Source organism: Corapipo altera, unplaced genomic scaffold (genome assembly GCF_003945725.1).
Source record: "Corapipo altera isolate COAL_440 unplaced genomic scaffold, ASM394572v1 255, whole genome shotgun sequence".
NCBI lineage: Eukaryota > Metazoa > Chordata > Aves > Passeriformes > Pipridae > Corapipo > Corapipo altera.
Window position 1 is genome coordinate 286,582 of NW_020884929.1, and position 19,338 is coordinate 305,919.

Here is a 19,338-nt window from a genome sequence, read left to right on the forward strand (position 1 = left end):
GACACTTTGTGTGTCAGGTGTGAGAGTGTTTGTGAGCATCCAGACATTCCCAGGAGCAAGTCTGAGAACAGTTACGCTTAAAGATTAGGAAGTGCCAGAAATAAGGTGTGTGTGTTCTCCCATGCATCACTCTAGTGATGGAGCTGTGCTCTATTTTTCCATGATATATGTGACTTTTACACATCTGACTCTAACAATCAGGGGAGGGAGATGTTCTTGCTTGGACTGTGTTGGAAATGGGATGTCTAAGATGTGGGATCATGGGAAAGGGACCAGAGCTGCCTGCTGAGGAAATGGAGCCTTGCCCTGGAGATGTGGGCTTTGACTTTGTTCTCCCTTAAAGTTTTCCTATGTGGTGCTGCTCACGTGGGAAAACTCAGGTTTTCAAGGACAGCCAGCAGTTACGTGTTCTCTCATTTGACAGGTTGGCTCGTGATTCCTGGTCTACCTGTACAAATACTGAGCACCATTATAGCAGATAAGCTAACAGAAATGTCACTTCTGAAATACAAACATTATGTGTCACATCTATATCGTGAAAAATAACATTCAAAGTTTTCCTGGTTGGTGCAGCCAAAATGAGAGGATTCCTTTGGCCTTGTAAATTGAAGGTTAAGTCCCTTTTGTTTTACAGAGCTGTTCTTGAAAATAAATGCTTTAGTACTTATTACAGATATATGTATATGTATTTAACAGAACTACAGAAAGGCCTGTGAGGGAATTAATAATTTAATCTTCAGAAATCAGGTTTATCGTGCAGAATGAAAGTGCTTCTGCCACCCATTGAGCATCAGGGAGAAAATAAGTGCTCAAAGCTCTGTGTCTTAAGTGTGTGCTGCCTGGGCCTGCTCACTGCAGGGGGCATAGGTCTCATGAATATATATATATATAGTATGTGATCCTTAATTACAGACTATCTCACAGTACATGTGTGTAATGGGGTTGAATAAAGATTATGGTCTCAATTAGGAATTTTTTAGGTTTTAAGCGAGAGCCTCATTGCTCTCATTTTTCCACAGTGAACGCTCAACATTCAGCTCCCAGATCTCAGGGGTTAATTACCTTATTTGAACTTGTAATGGTGGCAAGATCACAGAATAAAACCGGCTGTAGATGCGCCTCTTCACAGGAACAGGTTAAAACAGCACCAGTAAATGAAGCGGGGTGAAGAAACTAAAGGGCAAACCAGCAATAATCAGGTTTGTTTTTTTTTTTTGTGATCTCCTGTACAAAACAGCAGCTGAAGCAACTGTTGCTGTCCACACATGCAGTTTGATGTGTGATTAATTCAGAAACAGCCCCCTTTTGCACATGACTGCACGGCAGCAGCTTGTCTGAGATCATACAGAGCACGAGCCAGCAGGAGACTTTGCAAAGGTTACTCCTCTGTCCTCGCCCGGGCACAGTTCTCTTTTCTGCCTCCGGGGGATGATGAGCTTGTGGAAAACGCTGTTCTCCAAGGCACCCGCGTTGATGGCTAAAAGGAATACGTTTTGCTTTTCAAAGTGGGAGATTTACCCCTCCCGTGTGTTGAAAAGGAGCATTAAATCCCAAGTGCGTTTCTGCTGACCAGGTGCTGTTCTCTCTCTTCTGGGCAAACTGATTGTTGTGTGCAGGTACACCCTAGGCTGTATGACGTAACCTCCTCAGTGTGTTAAGCCGTGACACAGTAACAGATTTGGAGAAATGGGAAAGGTAATTTTGGTGCTAAAAAGCAGGAGGCACTGTGCTCTTTCCATGGCGAGCAGAGAGCCTTTGCTGGGAGCACCTGTGCCATGGTAGGAGAGGGATGGGATCAGAGCAGTTGTAGCAGAGCTTCAGGCCAGCAGAACTGTCATTTCAATGCCCTGGAGCAGGCAATTTGGAAGGGACCTTCCCCAAAGATAAGTGGAAAACTAGTTTAATTTTTATTTCAAGCAGTAAAAACCAGTTGCCCAGTGGAAAACGTTTTGTTCCTCTGAATTATATTAAGCTGCTAAACAGTATTAAGTGTATTAAAGCCTGTGAGTGCAGTTCAAGACACAGGGAGATGTTGGCATCTTTGCTTTTCCTTAGACTGAGGCTGCTGGGGACAACCGGGGCTGCAGTGCCACCCTGTGGCACCAGCGTTGGCAACACACTCTGCTTGGGGGAAAATAATTGATTTATTAGTGGGAAATAAAAAGACAGCATTAAGCAGACTGTTCTTCCCCCTTCCCAGGCTCAACCTTGCTCCTTTATCCTTGTAGGGGGATGCTGTGTCGTTACAGGCAGTACGTAACAGTCCCTCTCTGCCACTCCTTCCCTCTCTTCAGATGTTGAATTAAAGACTGATTTTCATTTAGAAAGCCCTCTGCTGTGCATCCTTGTGTCCTCAAAGAAAAGAGATGGAAGGGAGTGGTGGATCCCGTTTGCTGGCTGGTTGCAGTTATGGAGATGAGAATCCATTGCTCTGTTTAGGATTTTTGAAAACTTTGCAGGTATTTCCTTCAGTACAGAAAAGATGATGTCTCAGGATGTCTGCGTGTTATGGAATGGTGGACAATGCAGTGACCTTCAGGCCAGCATCAAGACAGACCAGGGAAGCATGAGAGCATAAGGCTGCAAATTAACCCAGGTAAAAGATGGGGCACAAGGTGCTGAACTGCCTTTCCCACTTTTCCAGCTGACCAGCGTGCTCTGCCATGCGGATGTATTGGCTGACTGGGTGCTTTGACAACCTGCTCCATTCCAAATCTCTGTCAAAAGAGTGGTGGCTAAGGCTTTACCTGGAAATTTTGGTTTCAGAGAGCTGTCTGAACTCCCAAATGAATATATTAGTGCCGGACTAGTCTGTTCCTCCTTTTTTTGGAGTTGTTCTACTTTACATAAATAATAGTGTTTTAATTGGGCCATTCATTCATTGAGGTGACAGGACACCTGGGATTTCAGATCTAGGTTTCTCACGTCCCCAGTGATGTGCTAAAGTGTTTGTCTTCGTTATCCCTCACTGGAAAGTCCAGCTTCTGCCTCTTCCACACAGGTCAGTTAACTCCTGCTGTGAACCTCATCCTGTGTAATTGTTAGTGCCATCAGAGGATCCTGGGTGTCTTAAAAAGAATTCCCTTTCCTGAAAGGAGTTCTCAGTGTAGCAGCCCTGTGGGCAGGAGGAAGGATTACTTCTGTTCCATATGCTGCTCACAGGTGCTCTGGGAGCATGAACCAGGCAGAGCGGAATTAAAACACTCCCTGTAATCCAGTGCTGGCTGTTGTGGAGAGACAAGCTTGTTTTGCTCTTTGCAAGAGTTTAAGGATGATAAATTGAGGGAAAGCCTCAGATCGAGACATTTACAGTTCTTTTTACCCTCCTTTTTAATTAATTTTTAAGTCTCTATTTGCTGCCTTTATCCCTTCCCAGTGCAGAGCACGGCCTTAACCCCTGTGAATAAATCACCTGCCCTTTTGCTACGGATGCACCAACTGAGATGTCCAGCTCAAATTTGAGCTGCCCTGGCAGCTTTGCTTAGATTTGTGCAGAAATGTTTCTAGTCCTTTCCCACCCCAGTTCACTGCCACCTTAACCACAATCAGTCTGATTTCCAGGTGGGGGCATCCCATTGGTGACCTCCAGAGGAAATGGGTAAATTGCCATGATCTTTATTCATCTTTTTTAAACGCTGCTGTCTTGGTGAAATGTTAAATCCCTGAGTGTGTAGTGACAGTAAAGGGGCATCATTAGATGAGCTCAACTGGGTTTCAGCAAGACTCCCATGTTGGGTTACAGCTGCTGTTTTTGCAAGGATGTGTTTTGGGTAATGGATGTCTGCAATGCATTTTCAAATCTCCATAATGGCGAGAGGTTGTTTGAGAAAGTGGTTCAGACAACTCCCCTTTGTAAGGTCTTTATTCCCAAGGCTCCCCAGAAGTCACAAAGTGTTTTTCAGGAATTATTCCCGTTAGAAAGATGGCACTTTTAAAGTGAAAATGATGATTAATCTAGACAGAGCGCTGCCTTTGTCCCAGGAATTGGGACCATTTCCTGTTAGTTGTTTGGGAAGGCAAATTCTTCATCCTCATCTTCCACAGGAATTAATGGGAATTGAAAGCACTTCAGGAACAAATCCACGGTAATATATGCCTTTCTGTGTGTCAGACACATCCCTTGATTCCGGGGAATGCTTTGTTTGACATAACTGAAGGTGTCCTGGTGTGGTCAAGCTCTTTTACCCACTGAGTTCACAGTGAAAGAAAATGATGTGCATCAAATATGCCCTTTTGTGTGTGTCTATGAGGAGTTTTTCATTATATGATTCCATAAACACAGATCTGGAAGCTAACAAATTTAAAACTGTGCTACAGTGTTACTCTTAGACAGACAAGGAAAAAAAACTAGTGTTTTGAAAGTGAGACCTACGTTATTTTTTTAAGTTCTAAAAGGACAGTGAGGTAATATCTCCCCTGACTTCAGAGCAATCTATGTATTTAGCTGACTCAAACGACTTTTAAAATTGATATGATTTAGAAAAGGTATTTCCAATAGGTTATGAAATGCTTTTGAAAGGTCACCTGGCAGATGTTTTGTGTGGAATGTAGACAATTAATCCAAGACCAGCCGAAGCTCATGAGGGAAGGGGGAGCTCTCAGGCAGTGCCCCTATACCCTGGTCAGAGGCCCATGGCCTGTTGCTGGGTTTAGTGTTCAGACCTGGCTTTTTGGCTTTTGTCTGTCACATAAGGAGACTGCTTCTTTATTTCTGCTGCCTCAGGGATCTTTAGATCTTCTCAGGTGTGCTTCCTGTAGAAATTCCCTGGCAGTCTGTATCCTTGGGCCACCAAAGAATTCGCAGTGATGTGATTGATATACAGGGATATACATTTTGTTCTGGCTTATCCTAGGGCAGGGCTGTGTTTTAGCCATCCCAAAACTTTGTGCTTGGGCTGGTTTGATGCTTTAGCGGCATCAGAAGTGCGGCCAGCAGGTCAGGGTAGGTGATTCTCTCCCTCTGCTCCTCTCTTGTGAGACCCCACCTGGAGCACTGCATCCAGCTCTGAGGATCCCAGCACAGGAAGGACATGGACCTGCTGGAGCAGGCACGTGGGAGGGCAGTGAAGTTGTTCAGGGAGTGGAGCACCTCTGCTATGGAGACAGGTTCAGAGAGTTAGGATTGTTCAGCCTAGAGAAGAGAAGGCTTCAGGGAAACCTTAGAGCCCTTTCCAGTGTCTACAGGGGCTCTGAGAGAGGTGGAGAGGGAATTTGGGCAAGAGCACATAGGGCTAGAACAAGGGAAAATGGTTTTAAACTGATAAAAGGGTAGGCTTGGAGCAGATATTAGGAAGACATTCTTCCCTGTGAGGGTGGTGAGGCCCTGGCACAGGTTGCCCAGAGAAGCTGTGGCTGCCCCATCCCTGGCAGTGTTCAAGGCCAGGTGGGATGGAGCTCGGAGCACCCCGGGATAGTGGAAGGTGTCCCTGCCCGTGACAGGGGGTGGAACTGGATGAGTTTTAAGGACCTTTCCAACCCAAACCAGTCTGTGATTCTGTGATTCTATGAAATATGAACTCATGGCTGCCTTGGCATTACTTGACCAGGAGAGGGGGATCGTTTGCCATCCATTCCCCAGGCACTCCCGCTGGGAAACACAACACTGGCAGTGCTTCACTTCCCTCCGTGTTTCCAACAGGAATAAGCGTAGTGCCACAGGAAGCAGCTCTGGCTTGCCTGGATTTTGGAACCTGCCTTTTCAGCGGGCACAGAGGGGCACCGGGACGTGTCCCGAGCTGTTCCCGACTGCTCAGTTTTGCGCTCCTGGCGTTCCCTGCCCGCCCGGTGCATCCCCCGCCCCCCGGGAGCTCTCCAGGGTTCTGGGAGCTCTCCAGGGTTCCGAGCGCCCGCCGCTGCCCCGGAGGGTCCCCCAAAGGCACGGAGACACCTCTGCCCGGTGTGCCCGGGGGAGCGCAAAGCTTGGGATTCACTCTGTAGCAAATCCCTTATGTCCTCTTGCTGCCCTTGCCAAATAAAGCCCCGCTAAAGGCACTCTTTGGCTGTGCACGTGGAATTCAGCATTCCATAGGGAACAGCGCTACGTCTGGGCTGGTTTGGTCAGGCACTGAGACCACTGAAGTCGTTTGGCTGAGGGAAAGGAATCCAAAAGTAAAGGAAACAGTGAAAAGCACCTAGCTTAGAAAAAAGGTCTAATATGTTAATGTGTTTAACATGGGTGCTAATTTGGGGAGTATCTAAAAATAGTCTCTGAGACCTCTTTAAAAATCCTTAATATAAAACTTTATCCTCTGTTTTTATAAACGAGTAGCAGACAGGTATTCTCTTGTTTATAAGCAGCGGGAAGATGTGCTTGAACCACAATGGTAGAGGTCATACATAGGGGTGAGAAAGATGATGGTGAGAGGAAGATGATGTGGGCAGGGGTCGCTGGCCCCTTGCCCTACAAGCAGGGCAGGCACAGGCTGTTGCCATCAGGCAATGAGCAGGTGGTGTTTGGCTACCATTCAGGCCTCCCCTTCCACTGCGTCCTGGCCCTACATGGTGTAATGTGGAGCTGCTAAAATGGGGTGTCAGGAGTGCTGAGCTGAGCGATCCTCATCCTACCCCTGAGCCTGTGTTGCTCCGCGGGGACGCCCGCTAAGGGATGGGCACCGCCCAGCTGCTGCAGATCCTGCCAGCCCTGGCCTGTCTGTGTGGGTAGGCGAAGCAACCGAGAAAGAAGACTTTAAATATCCTTTAGTGTTCCTTTAATACCCTTTTCATAGAATCAGCTGGGTTGGAAGGGACCTCAGAAATCATGAAGTCTAACCCTTGATCCACTACCACTGCGGTTACTAGACCATGGCACTGATGCCACATCCAGTCTCTTTTTAAAAATCTCCAGGGACGGAGAATCCACCACTTCCCTGGGCAGCCCATTCCAATGTCTGATCACTCTCTCTGGAAAGAAATTCTTTCTGTTATCTAACCTAAACCTCCCCTGGCACAACTTGAGACCGAGCCCTCTTGTCTTGCTGATACTTGCCTGGGAAAAGAGACCAACCCCCCCTGGCTCCCCCCTCCTGTCAGGGAGTTGTAGAGAGTGAGGAGGTCTCCCCTGAGCCTCCTTTTCTCCAGGCTGAACAACTCCAGCTCCCTCAGCCTCTCCTCATAGGACTTGTGCTTGAGTCCCTTCACCAACCTCGTTGCCCTCCTCTGCACCTGCTCCAGCACCTCAACATCCTTCCTGATGGAAGTATGTTGTATCTGTATTAGTATCTGTAGTATTTTCCCTTTAATTTCCCCTTTTTACCAAGCAATATTGTGTTAATAGTTATCCATAATATTGTGTTAAGATGCCTTCTTGGTATCTCTTTAAGCACCCTTTTTACTAGTTAATATCGTGTTATAAATGCTATTCTTAGTATTTGTTTTAAGGCCACACAGTAAGGTAGTTATTTTGTATCTTTTTTAGCTTTTGATTCTCTTTGCTAAGTTTATTATCATTATTATTATTTTGTGTGTTTGAATGTTTGTGGCACTTAGCTTTATTCCTGACATGTATCCAAATGAACTGTTACACTACCATATATATATATAATATAGAGCTGTATATAGTATATAATGTATTTTCATTTATTATTTAAATATAAAGGTGCATGACTTGGTCATACTTTTCTTCCTCTGTACTTTGCGAACTGAAACAAACTGTGAAAAGCAATTTATTTTGTGGGTCATGTTTAATTTTAGAGGATTCATTTTTTGGGGGGTCACAGGCTGTTACATATGCAAATCCCCCTAGGATAACATTTGTGTAAGTGGCGATTACTCAAACCTTTGTTTTGATCACTGTGGACTTGTAAACTGGGAGTTCAAGGTAGATCAGGCCCATTGAAATGTGAACCCGTGTGACCCGGTGCTGCACTGAAGTGCAGGGACACTTTTACACGTAACAAGGATGCTTAAGCAGAGCTGATTACATGCAGCATCTAGGCTGCAACTGAAAGGATTTAAAGTGGGTGAGATCTGGGTCATGCTGGTTTACAGCTCCCAACGCAGTGGCAAACAAGGCAGTTTTCCTGTTGTAAGCTCTTGCTGCCCAGGCATAATTATTTTTCACATCGTTACAATTTGTGAAGTTATTTTTATTTACATGGCCCTGTTGGCTTTGGGAGAACATAACTGTGTTAGCAGATCAACAGATGTTCCTGTTAAATGGGTTACACACCATACAACACTGTAGTCCGGCCACATGAGGGTAACAGGATCCCTTCTGAGTGGAATGAACTCTTACAGCACTTAGGTCAGTGGGGTTAGAATAAAGAGCACTCCTTCTGACTCCCCAGGCAGCTCATTGGCAAGGTTCCCCTGGTTTTTGGGAAGACAAGGAGTTGGACTTTTAAATCACAAGTGGTGGGATGGATCCATCAGGGACACAAGTGGAATGTGTGGCAGTGCCTTTCAGGGTATAACTTGCTTTTTGTGAATTTTCCCTGACAATTACCCTTAAGCTTGAAACGTACCCTGTCTCGGGATTAGAGAAGGAGCCAGGATTAGAGAAGGAGCCTTCCCTCAGGCTGTTGGACCACTTGTCCCTGGCACCAGATGGTAGCTGGGGAAGCAGCAGGGTGAGTGCAGACCCCAACAAACTGCACTCATCCTGCTCTTCGCTGTGGGTGATCCCCCCGGGTTGTCAGCAGAGCAGAGACAAACTGCACCTTCGGAAGGTGGGACCCTGCCCCTCTTGAGCAGATCCAACAGGTGCAAGGGCAGGGATGAGGGAGTGCGAGGAGAGAGCCTGAGGAACACAGTGTGCACCTTGGGAGTTGGACCTGGCAGGTCTGCAGCACCCTGGGCTGCTCCTTTGCTTTAACAGCTTCAAAAGATCAGAACACAGTAATCAAAGATGAAAGCAGGCAGGGCAGGAAGGAAGGTGAGAAGGCACATTTCACTGGTAAATTAAAAGATCAAGGTCCTGTTCTGAAGTCCACTGAAATCAATAATATGTCTGCTGCTGCCCTCAGTGAGCTATTGGGAGAGGCCCTGTTTGACTGAGTTAAAATACAATGTGACGTCAATATTTTCAATCAATATGAAAACTACTATAAGTGGAGCGATACTGGGAGTTAATGCAACTTTAGCAGGCTTTGGAAAAACCACAGGATGGGCACTCTGGCCAGAAATAATCTATCTCTAGTTTATTTAGGGTTCTGATGAAACAAATATGCTTCTCGAATTGCCAACTTGGATGTCTTTACCTCCTAATTGGGATATTTCTTTGAACCAAAGGCATCAGTGTCTGAAGGGCCTTTCTACACCCTGTTCTTGGTGTTCAGGAAGGATGACTACATAAAGGGAAATGCCTGGCACAGATGCCCAGCAGTCTGAAGTGACCAGAAGCTGGGAGAGTACTTGAAATTATCAGCCATGTTTGTCCTTTTCTATACTTTGCTAAATATCTGATTTTTGGTCACTGCTGAAGCCAGAAGACTTTGGTCTCATGACACAGTGATTGCTCTTATGTTCCTAGGAACGTATTATCTCTTTTTCTTCACCCATAATACAGAAAAATTAATTTTATAAGAGCAGATTAATATTTTCAGTAACTCTCCCAAGATGAAGGTAGCTAAGCAGTATCTCTTTTTTTCTTTTTTCCCCCCTGGGTAATTATTAATTGCATTTAAAGTTAGTCAGTGTTGAACTGAGTATGTTTGAGACAGAAACCTGCTATGCAAGGGAGGGTGTGGGATTGAAAGTATTACTGCATCTGCAGTATGTTTTTAGTGCTGACCACTAAAGTGTCAGTGCTGTGATTTATATCCAGGTGATCTAATGGAAAAGATGTTAAGACTGGTCTGATTTAGGTCTATCTGTACCTCAACTTACCCTTTTTCATTTCTTCTTTGGAATTTCTGCTTTTCAGTTAGTAAAACAGATACAGTCAAGGTACAGAAGAAAGCCAGAACACAGTTTTATGTGTCACCTTTTCGGTACCAGTTCAATGACACTGATTTCCAGCTTGGAACTTTCAGGAACATGTTGCCTCCACACAGTAACATAAGAATGAGAGTGTGTAGAGCTTTTTTTTTTTTTTTTTTTAAACTTGATACTTTTTCTCTTGGGAAATATAAAATGAAACCTACCCAGTACTGGGTGTGTGATTGGTAACTCCCTTCCAGGGTGATTGTACCTCTAGAATTAGGACAATTGCTACTGTGTGTGACTAATAAATAAGAGTGTGGATTAAACAATGAGTGAGACAGGAGGCAATTTGTAACAGTAGCCTATGCTTCCATTGTTGGCTTCGTGCTTTTACTTTCTGAAAGGATTATTTTGCTGCTTTTCTAGGAATATGCAGTTCTGTAGATGCTGAAATGACTGAATGTGCTAATATGCACAATCCAGCTGAACAATTTTAAATAGTTGAATTAAGTACATTGTTACCCTCCTAACAAGGAGGTAAATTTTAAACCAGTGCACAGTTTGTAGGGACAGAGGTGGTGATTGTATGTTTGTGAAATACCTGGTGGATGTATCTGTTGGGTGTCACATACAAGTATGGCTTGTGCATCACTTTGGAGGAGCATAACTCCCTTACAGAATTGTGTTCTGTCCAGAAGGGTTTCCTACAACACTTGGCAAAAAGTTGAGTTCCCCAGGGAAAAACTATTGCCTGAGACAGCTCTTTCTCCTTTTGATCTGTTTGAAATGACTTTTGATTTCCAGGCTGTTTCCTGAATGTACTAGATCTTAGAACTGGAAAGAACAGTCTCCCTTCTGACTTCAGAGCATGAGAGGCTTTTCCCACTCCACTGCCTCCCTCTTTTTTTTAATTTTGTACCTTTGGGAAGAGATTTGAGTTGCACTTTCTTGGTGTGGCTTCTAGGCTTAGTTTTAACTTTGTTTTTGCACTGCCCACATGATTGATGCAGAGAGGGGCTCATCTTTGTGAGATGGACTCTTGTCAGTGGATGTGCTTCAGGGGAGATAATCACTTGTTTACATCCTCTCCTCTTGTACTCAGTTACTCCTGGTTCTCATCCACTGGGTTTTTACAGACTGAAAATGCTGATTTGCTCAGCAAATCATGCTTGTCCACCTGAAAGCTGGCAGGTATAAAGCCCAGTGCTGATGAGAGCTGTGGCTCTTGCAGCACTGCAGTGCAGGAATTCATTGTCTCAGCTGCTGGGGCAGGTTGGAGAGCAAAACCTGGAGGTTGGAGTCTTACAAGCTTCATTATCCCAAGTGGGAATCTGTTGAATCTCACGAGTTCTCTGTTTCTACATTCAGAGCTAGTTGATGACACATGCTTTTCAGAGAAAACCCACCCTTTTTCTGGATCTGTGTTCTTCTTGTGTTATTGTGCATCTGCCCACTCTCCCACTCCCCTCCCACACACCGTTTGTGGCAGCATCGCTGGATATTCTGCTTTTCTGAGGTACCAGCTCCACAATACGTTTTCTATGTTTAGGGGGAAATTGCTCAGGCTCCATTTTTGCTTGAAAATGTAATTTTGAGACTGATATGTGCAGAAGGATTTCTCTTTGTTAAGATCTAAATGCGCAATGCGATGACAAACCCTCTTCTACTTTTTTTTTTAGGAGAATCTGTCTTAGAACAGAACACTCCTTTCCTGCAGGGACATAAGCTATGGCAAACGTTGATACACACTTCATGTTCTTCTCCCCAGACTGGATATGTTCTTTTCAAAATAACCTATGAAAGTCACTTATTTTTTAGCCACACAATGGTGAAATATTTTTATGTCTCTTTGAGGTTAGGGAGGAAATTCTTATGGGATGTAATAGTGAACTCACAGAGCTGACCTGAAGTTCTTCTTTACCAGTAATCTTATAAAGGATATTTCCTATTTCATTTTGTCTTACTCGGCACCAGTTGTTCAATTCCAGTGTCTGATGTTTTTCTCTTGTGTAACCTGGGTTACAAAGCGCATCAAGTCCTTTTTTAACTTTTAAGCAAGTTTTCTGAAAGAGTAACTAGTTTATACTGAGCCGATGAACCTGCACATATCAATCATCAGAAGATAAAATTGTTTAATAATCATGACTGCTATCAGCCCTCCTGTATATCAAACATTAATGTGTACATTTTGTGTCAGGATTTAAGCATTTAGTGGCTGAAGGACACCTTGAACTGTAATTTAGGGAAATTCCAAGGCAAGGATTTTTAATTGTGGTGACCTGGAAGTTGGTCTTATTTTCATACTTCCTGTTTAAGATCCCACCAAAAGGTTGGAAAGGTATCAGGAAGGTCAAGTTGTAGACTACCAGCTGTTAATTTCTGGTTTGCAAGTGAGGATTATACAACATTAAGAGGATGAGGCATGCCACAGTCCTTTAAAGATTCTAGTTTTCCCCTTTATTTTATCCCTGTTCCTGCCTCCACTTGTGTCTCACTTTGCTGGTGGCTGTTGCTGCACAGCTCCTGCTTGTGTTTCAGCCATTAGCTCTGTGTAGCCCAGTTTCTCACAAATGGGAACAACTGGGAGAAAACCAGCCTGTACCTACGGAGGAGCCAGAAAAAGCTTGGCTGGCACTCCCTGCCCTGCTTCTTCCTGTGTCCCTTTCCAGTAGTGAAATGTATTTTTGATTCAGTGCACAATGCACAGGTCACTGGCACAAACACAAAATAGATCCCGGTTTTAAAGATGCTTTTATAGTGCTTGGTAGTTTCCACAGATATTCCCTTGTGTGGTCTGTGATATTCTCAAAGTGAAACCTTGTAGTACCAACAGAAGGCATCAATGAGGATTAGTTCCATGGTGATAATAAATGGTCCTGGTCCATGTGAACCGAAACCAAGTTCTGTGGGTACCCCAGTAACATGAGGTGGGGATTAGGGCTGCTCCATTAGCTGCTGTCACATGAAGGGCTCACAGGACATGTGTCACTGGTGTGGAGGTGCTGTGTTACAGAGAAATCCGTGGTGCCTGAAGTCAAGGATGCAGAGGGAAACCTGGCTAAGGGAGTTGTGTCTTGGGTGGGTTTTTGTGCTGCTGTCAGTGAGCTCCCATCTCCCTGTGTCTCTGGGGTGGCCGAGCCAGTGATGCAAACAGCTCTGAGTGTGAGAGCCCACCTCTCTCTCCCTCAGGACCTGCCTGGAAGAGGCCAGAGCAGTGGTGTCAGAGGGAGCTGGAATGTGATCAGCTGTCTGCCAGTGACGAATGCAAAGGCTCTTTTTATCTACCCACGTCCTATTTTGGTGAATAAATGCTTGATGCTAATAGTGATAACAGTTACCCTGGGAGAAGGGAGTAGAACTTTGGTGTGCTGCTTCAGCAGAGGAATAAGCAATGAGGGAATAACACGGACCCGTCCGTCTCTGCTATTAACGCTAGAAATCAGTGTCCCAAACCCAAATGTTATTTGGGAGGAGGGGGGAATAAGTAACAGCATGTTGTTGCTGTCTTTGTTGGTCCACGGCTGTAGTTGTCCTCCATCCTCAGCGCTGCTTTTTGGGTGGAATAATAACGAGCAGCGCCCTCGGTGGTATTATTTTGCCCTCGGAGGGAGCTGAGCGGAGCGGGGCAGGCCGAGCCCGGCTGACGGCGGTGCTTCCCCCTCCTCGCCGCTGAATGCAGCTCTCCTGATGCGGCCTCACGTGGCTGCGGGGAGGCACAAGGAAGGAGCAGCGCTTGCTTGAGCGCTGCCAGCCCCTTCCCAGGCGGCTCTCCGCGCTGCCTGCAGGTGAGCAGCCCGAGCCTGGCCTCTCCCAGCCCGCCGCAGCATCCTCCCGCCTTCCCATCCCCCGGCCAGGGGGGAGATCGTGAGGAGCGCAAGGGCAGGAAGGCGCTCGCCGGGCTCCGGCACAAGGCGGTGGCGGCGGCAGCAGCACCAGCAAGTCCCTAAGTCAGACTGCACCATTTTCTTCTCACCCTGCGTAAAGGCGATGTGAGAAGCTGACGGGAGCTGCCCCCTCCCCCAGCTGCCGGTGATGCTGAAGCGGAGCCTTCCTCCCAGCCAGAAGACGCAGCCTCTCTCCGGAGGAATCCCGAAAGACCTTCCCACTTCGCTGATGTGTGTTTAAAGGCCGGTTTTTTCGTTTCCTTTTCCTTTTTTTTTTTTTTTTTTTTTAAATCCATCCTCCCCAGCTAAGCCTGAAGCCCGCCTTCTCCTGCAGCCGCAGCCACGCCGAAGGGCTTTCAGGCTGCTAGGGGGTTATTCCAGCTGCTCCCTGCCCGTGTGTGTTTGTGGCTGCGGGCACTTTGGCACCTCGTGACTCCCTCACTCCCAAGCCATGGGTGCTGCAGAGGCTGGAGCGGAGCCGTGACCTTTCCTGGGGTGCCGGAGGAGGAAGAGTGGATTACGCCGTGAAGTTCTGGCTCGCAGCCAGTGCCCTTGCGGGGAAAACAAAAAAAGAAATCACCTGGATTATCTGCGTGTGGTGGGAACGGCTTCCTTGGAGCTGGGCTTTGCCTCGCCAAAATGGCTCACGCAGCCGCTTCCATTAAAAAAGTTCGAGAGTCTGAACTCGAAGAGAGGGAGAGAAACCTTGAGAAGGAAAGGAAGAGGCAGCGGAAAATCTCTAGGGCTGATCGGAAGCGCAAGGTATGAGGGGGAATCCAGCCCCCTTCTCCTTTTCTCCCCCACCCTTCCTCCCTCTCTGCAGCACTTCGCAGGTGTTTGTTGCCATGTGTAGCGCTCTGCCCTTCATTTTCCGAACCTTTCCCATCACGTTTCCCTTTTGCATCCCTTCCCATCCCTTTGGAGCCCCCGCTGTGGACTCAGCCCATCTGCAGTGAGATTAAAGTGCTGCCAGCCATGGCAGCCCAGAGCCACCCAGGAATCCTGCCCAGAAAGATGGCACGCCAGCATTGCCGCCTTCCCTGCATCCCCCAAAGAGCTGGAGCTGCCTGCCATCCTTCCCAGCCAGGTGTTCCAAGCCTCCAGCTGATCTGAAGGAGTTGTCAGGGAAGGGAGGTGGTTGTGCTTGTGTTCTGCAGCGTGAAGGTGCATTTCTCTACTTCCCGACAGCATTTCCCCCCGTTTCCCACGTTCAGTGCCCCTTCCCACATCCCCAGGAGTGTTCAGGGCTGTGTGTAGGACCTGTCTCGGGGTGCTGGGCGCCTCAGCCGAGCCGTGATGCAGTTTTTGGGTGTCACTGGGGGATTCTGGGCTGGTGATTCAGTGTATTTACTCTGCACACTGCAGGTGCATTGTCGGGGTAGGGCCTGGCACACAGGTCTGCAATCTGTCGGGTTGGCAGTCTCTGGTTCTCTTAAGGCATCTGTTTATGTGGTTCAGATTTTGGGGAGACGTCTCCTGATTTATAATTAACTGTTGTTTTTCCTTCTGTGTTAGGAATGGGGACTGCCAACTCCCATTGCCACAGGGTAAAAAAATAAAGAAGAGTAAAAAATTCAATAGAGGTGATTTGTTTGCCACATATATATATATAGTTTCTAAGGACGCAAAAAATATGAAATAGTGGAGAAAATATTAAAACCTGAAGGTTCTGTGAAGCTTAGCTTTAGGACTGTGTTACATTGGGAGTGCCTGTGTTAATGCCTCCTCGTTGCTGTTTCTTTTCTCCCATCTCTGGAATCTCTAGCTTGTCACATGCATTAACTCATTCCCTGACACCATGTTTGTATCCATTCTTTATAAATTTCTCTGGAAGGAATAATATCAGAAGACATAATCTGTCCTTTTTTTATTTTCCCCCTTTTGTGCTATGTTGCATGCAATCACAGATCTCTGTGAAAAGAAAAACACAGAATCCAGCCATGTAACATTTGAATTTACAGATCCTTTTGGCAGATCTCTAGGACTCAGAAGCCATCTGCTCCCTTGGCATACCTGGAAATTTTGAATTCATTTTACATTCAGTCTTGTGGATTTTTATATTCTGAACTGCAGGGCTTCAGTAAAACGACTGAGGTCGTTTAATGCCTTTGGGACCTTTGGGTGTGATCTCCGTGACTTTCCAAAGGCTCACTTTGCAGAGTTCATTAAGTCACATCCCAGTTCTCTTTATCAAAACAGGAATGTCATTTCCAATGTATGCAGTGCCTGGATGCTGGGCAGAGCTGCTTGGGGCAGATTGTGATTACTCTCCTAATCCCTTAAATGGGACACTGCAGCATAAGGTAGTTTTTCTGATTACATTTTTGATTGTAGAATCCTCTGCAAAACAACCTTTTTTTTTAAAAGATGTATTTCATGTGTGGGTGTCCTTGCTGGAAGGGCTTTTTCCATGTTTGCCCATCACCCACCTCAGTTACTTCATCACGGCGTGTGTTGTTTTTCCTGATTTTTCACAAATCCTATTTCAGCAATGTGTTTGATTCAGATACCTTTTTGACTACTTTAATTAAAGCTGGGTAGAATTAGTACTGCTCCTTCTGCTCTCTCTTTTCCCAGAGAAGCTGCAAGCAGGCAGGCTCAGGCCGCATCCGTGTTAGTAATCATGTGTGGTGATGCAGGCTCCTAATCAGATTTTCAGATCCAGGGATCTCCAGTGGTCAGTGCTTAGAAAACATGGAGAACACCTCGGCGTTGGGCACGTTTCTCCCTTTTTAACATTCAACCCCTGCTCCTGGCTCCCTTCTACTGCGGCTGTACCTCGCTGTTACATAAACAAGTGCCTGGCTGCACCCTAAACTTGCCTCCCCGTGGTTGGGGGTGGGTCAGGCTGGGCTTTTCCCTCTTGCTCCTGCTGCAGGAGACGCACAGCGGCACAGGGATGAGTTTGTGTCTCTGTGCATGCGTGCTCCTGCTGTGCCTAACCCAGCAGATCAGGTGCATGGATATGTGTACACACCCATCATGTACACAGAATGACCCAAATATACAATCGATGTTGTATATATAATAGAATGTTTTTATTTAGTCAGCAATTTATACCACTCAGATATACGTGTTTATAAATATGTCACTTAAGTTCCTTAAAAACAATACGTTGTTCTACTGCGAAATGGAATTATCTCTTAGTAGGTGCAGAGCTCTCCCAGCTTTTGTTGTCTTCCTTGGAAAACAGAGGAACAAATTATGGGTGCAGGTCTATGAGGGGCAAAATGTAAATGGATTTCTTTTTGGTTGCTCTCAGCACCCCAGCTCTTTCTGCATAGGGGGAATATGGTCCCGGCTTTGTGAGTTGTTTGAAAGCCCTTGCATTGCAGTGAGTGGATTTCCAGTGCAATGGAGATCCCTTTTGTTTGGAGAAGGATGGTGAGAATGGGAACATGTCAGGTGTGGTGGGCTGTCTTTCCAAACCCTCAGTTGGATACATGCCATGTTACCCCTACGTGCCGTGTGCATGGAGCGCTCCTTTGGCCTTGGGATGGAAACTTGTTCCCTGTCCCTGGAACATCCTGATTATGCAAAAGAGGATAATGAAAGGCCATGGCTTTATCTTTTCCACTCTGCCAGGATGTTTGGCATCTAGTGCTACCATCCTGTGCTTTCTCCAAGCTCCTGGGAATCCTGCAGGGTGTGGGCCCTTCGTGGCTCTGCCTCTTCTCCTGAGTGTTTTGCTTCGTGATGTTTTGCAGTGTGATCATCACCTGTCTTGGCAGCAGCACCACAAACGGTGACTGCAGCTTCTGTGCTGCTTGGGGAGGACCAGAATGTTCCTAAATGTCATCACGTCTGCTGCCTGACATAGCTCCAGGCCAGAACAGCTCCCTGGCCACCGGCAGGGCTGGGAACAGGCCCGGCACCAGCAGCAATCTTGCTCACATGATCTCTTTTTACCCTCCTTAGTAGTTCTTTAAAGATGAGCAGAATTATTCCACACTCAAAACTTGGGAAAAGGGACCTGCATGCTGAAGGCCTTCTCCTTCATTCTTTTTGAGGTTGACTCTGTTGGTTTTAAAAACTGGTTGAGAAGAGGCAGCTCTACTCACCTTGCATCCGAGAGGAAATTTTCCCTTTCCTGCAGGGAATCTTTTCTTGCAATGTGGATGCAAACACATGTATTTAAACAAAAAACCCACCCAACCATCTGAATAGTTGTGTGGATACCCAAATGTACCTATTAAAAGCCAGGTACTAACAGAGGAGTTGAGCAGTTTTAGTGTGTAAATTTTAGCAAAATTCAGGCATGATTAATCCCATTAAACCTCAATGTAAGGCCCAGCTCCATGTGCCTCTTGGTGTCTTTTTGAGAGAGCTGACTGTGGCTCATCCTTTGGGGAGTGAGGAGAGGGGAACTGGTGTGATTATGCCATGGTCACTCACTGAGTCAGCAGCAAAGCTGGAATTACAGCCTGGGAATCCAGCTGCCTTGCCCCTGGCTCTGTGTAACACACACTTGCTTTTCCCTGTCTAAAGTAGTTTTCAAAGCAGACAGAGCCTCCTGGCTCTGCATGTGACAAGTGTTGGAAAGATTTTAGAAAACCCAAATAAAATAAAATCCCAAAGTAAAAAAAGCTGTTACAAAAATGGATTTTGCTGCCAAAGAAAACTGGCTTTTCTGTGTTACAAATGTGGTAAGCTGATGGCTGTTACCTTTTACCACCAGTAATGAGAAAAGAGTTTGAGCTCTGCTCTCTTACTAGCAGTAAGTGGGTATTGATTTAGTATTTTAAAAAAGTTTGGAAAGGGCCAGAGTTCAGTGAGGATGGAGAGGGATTAATGAGTTGGGGGCAGGCTGGAAAAAGGCATCCCAAGGAGGAGGAAGTCATGTGGAGCTGCAGTTCTTTGCTCTTGGTCCCTCCTGTGCTGGTTCATGGATACCAAACTATCTCACCTGGTGTGAACCTGCTGCAGGATCATCCTGGAGTTTATATCAGGCTAAGGAAGGCAGAGCAAGTCTCTAACTGCCTGACCTGTGTGTATGGGATCTTCCAAGGTTCATTGCAGCTTTTAATCCACTGTTCTTTCTTTAGTGTTGTGTTCCTTGCCTTGGCAAACACCTCTGTGCCTCACTGGAATTTCTAGATGTTTCAAATGTCCCTCCAGCTATGAAAAAAAAAAGTCTTTTTGGTGGTTTTTGATGGAGTGTTTGTGTAGGTGCCTGTTCCTGGTGCCCTTTGAGCGTTTACCTCCCGTTTCTCAAACTTATGTTTTTCTTACGTAGATGTTTCTAGGCATGAAAATAATATCCCATGTTTGCTTCCTCGTAAAATGGAGCTTCTTTGGGTGACGTTGCATTTCAGAACAGACTGGGACTTGCTGCTGCATTTTATCAATGTCATATTTGAGGGGTGACGTGCAAGGGAACAAACACACTGTTCTGGAGCGAAACAAGCCAGGGGTTGCAGTAAAGATTGAAGATCCCTTACTTCTGATGGGAAAGGAGCAATTTTCCGCTGCAAGCTTAAATTTGCTCACCTTTGTGTTGTTGTCTGACTGTACTGTGATTTATATGTGGTATTTAACTTTAATGTCGTTGGTAATTTTTGAAAGACAAGATTTATTCGGTCTTAATAAATCA

The 19,338-nt window shown here is 46.0% G+C and overlaps 1 protein-coding gene across 22 annotated transcripts in view; it reads left to right on the forward strand.

Moving 5' to 3' along the window:
* The window catches only part of ANK2 (ankyrin 2), a 176,670-nt gene that overhangs the window by 21,836 nt on the left and 135,496 nt on the right, over positions 1 to 19,338 (forward strand). For 3 of the 22 annotated variants that reach the window (XM_027658943.1, XM_027658937.1, XM_027658936.1), the window contains exon 1: positions 13,801 to 14,507. The exons of 17 other annotated variants lie outside the window; for them this stretch is intronic. In XM_027658943.1, coding sequence (XP_027514744.1) covers positions 14,385 to 14,507 — 123 coding nt within the window. In that variant the 5' untranslated portion in view covers positions 13,801 to 14,384. Of the gene's footprint in view, positions 1 to 13,799; positions 14,508 to 19,338 lie in introns of those variants that run through there. 2 more of the 22 variants (XM_027658935.1, XM_027658932.1) reach the window with 1 other exon arrangement.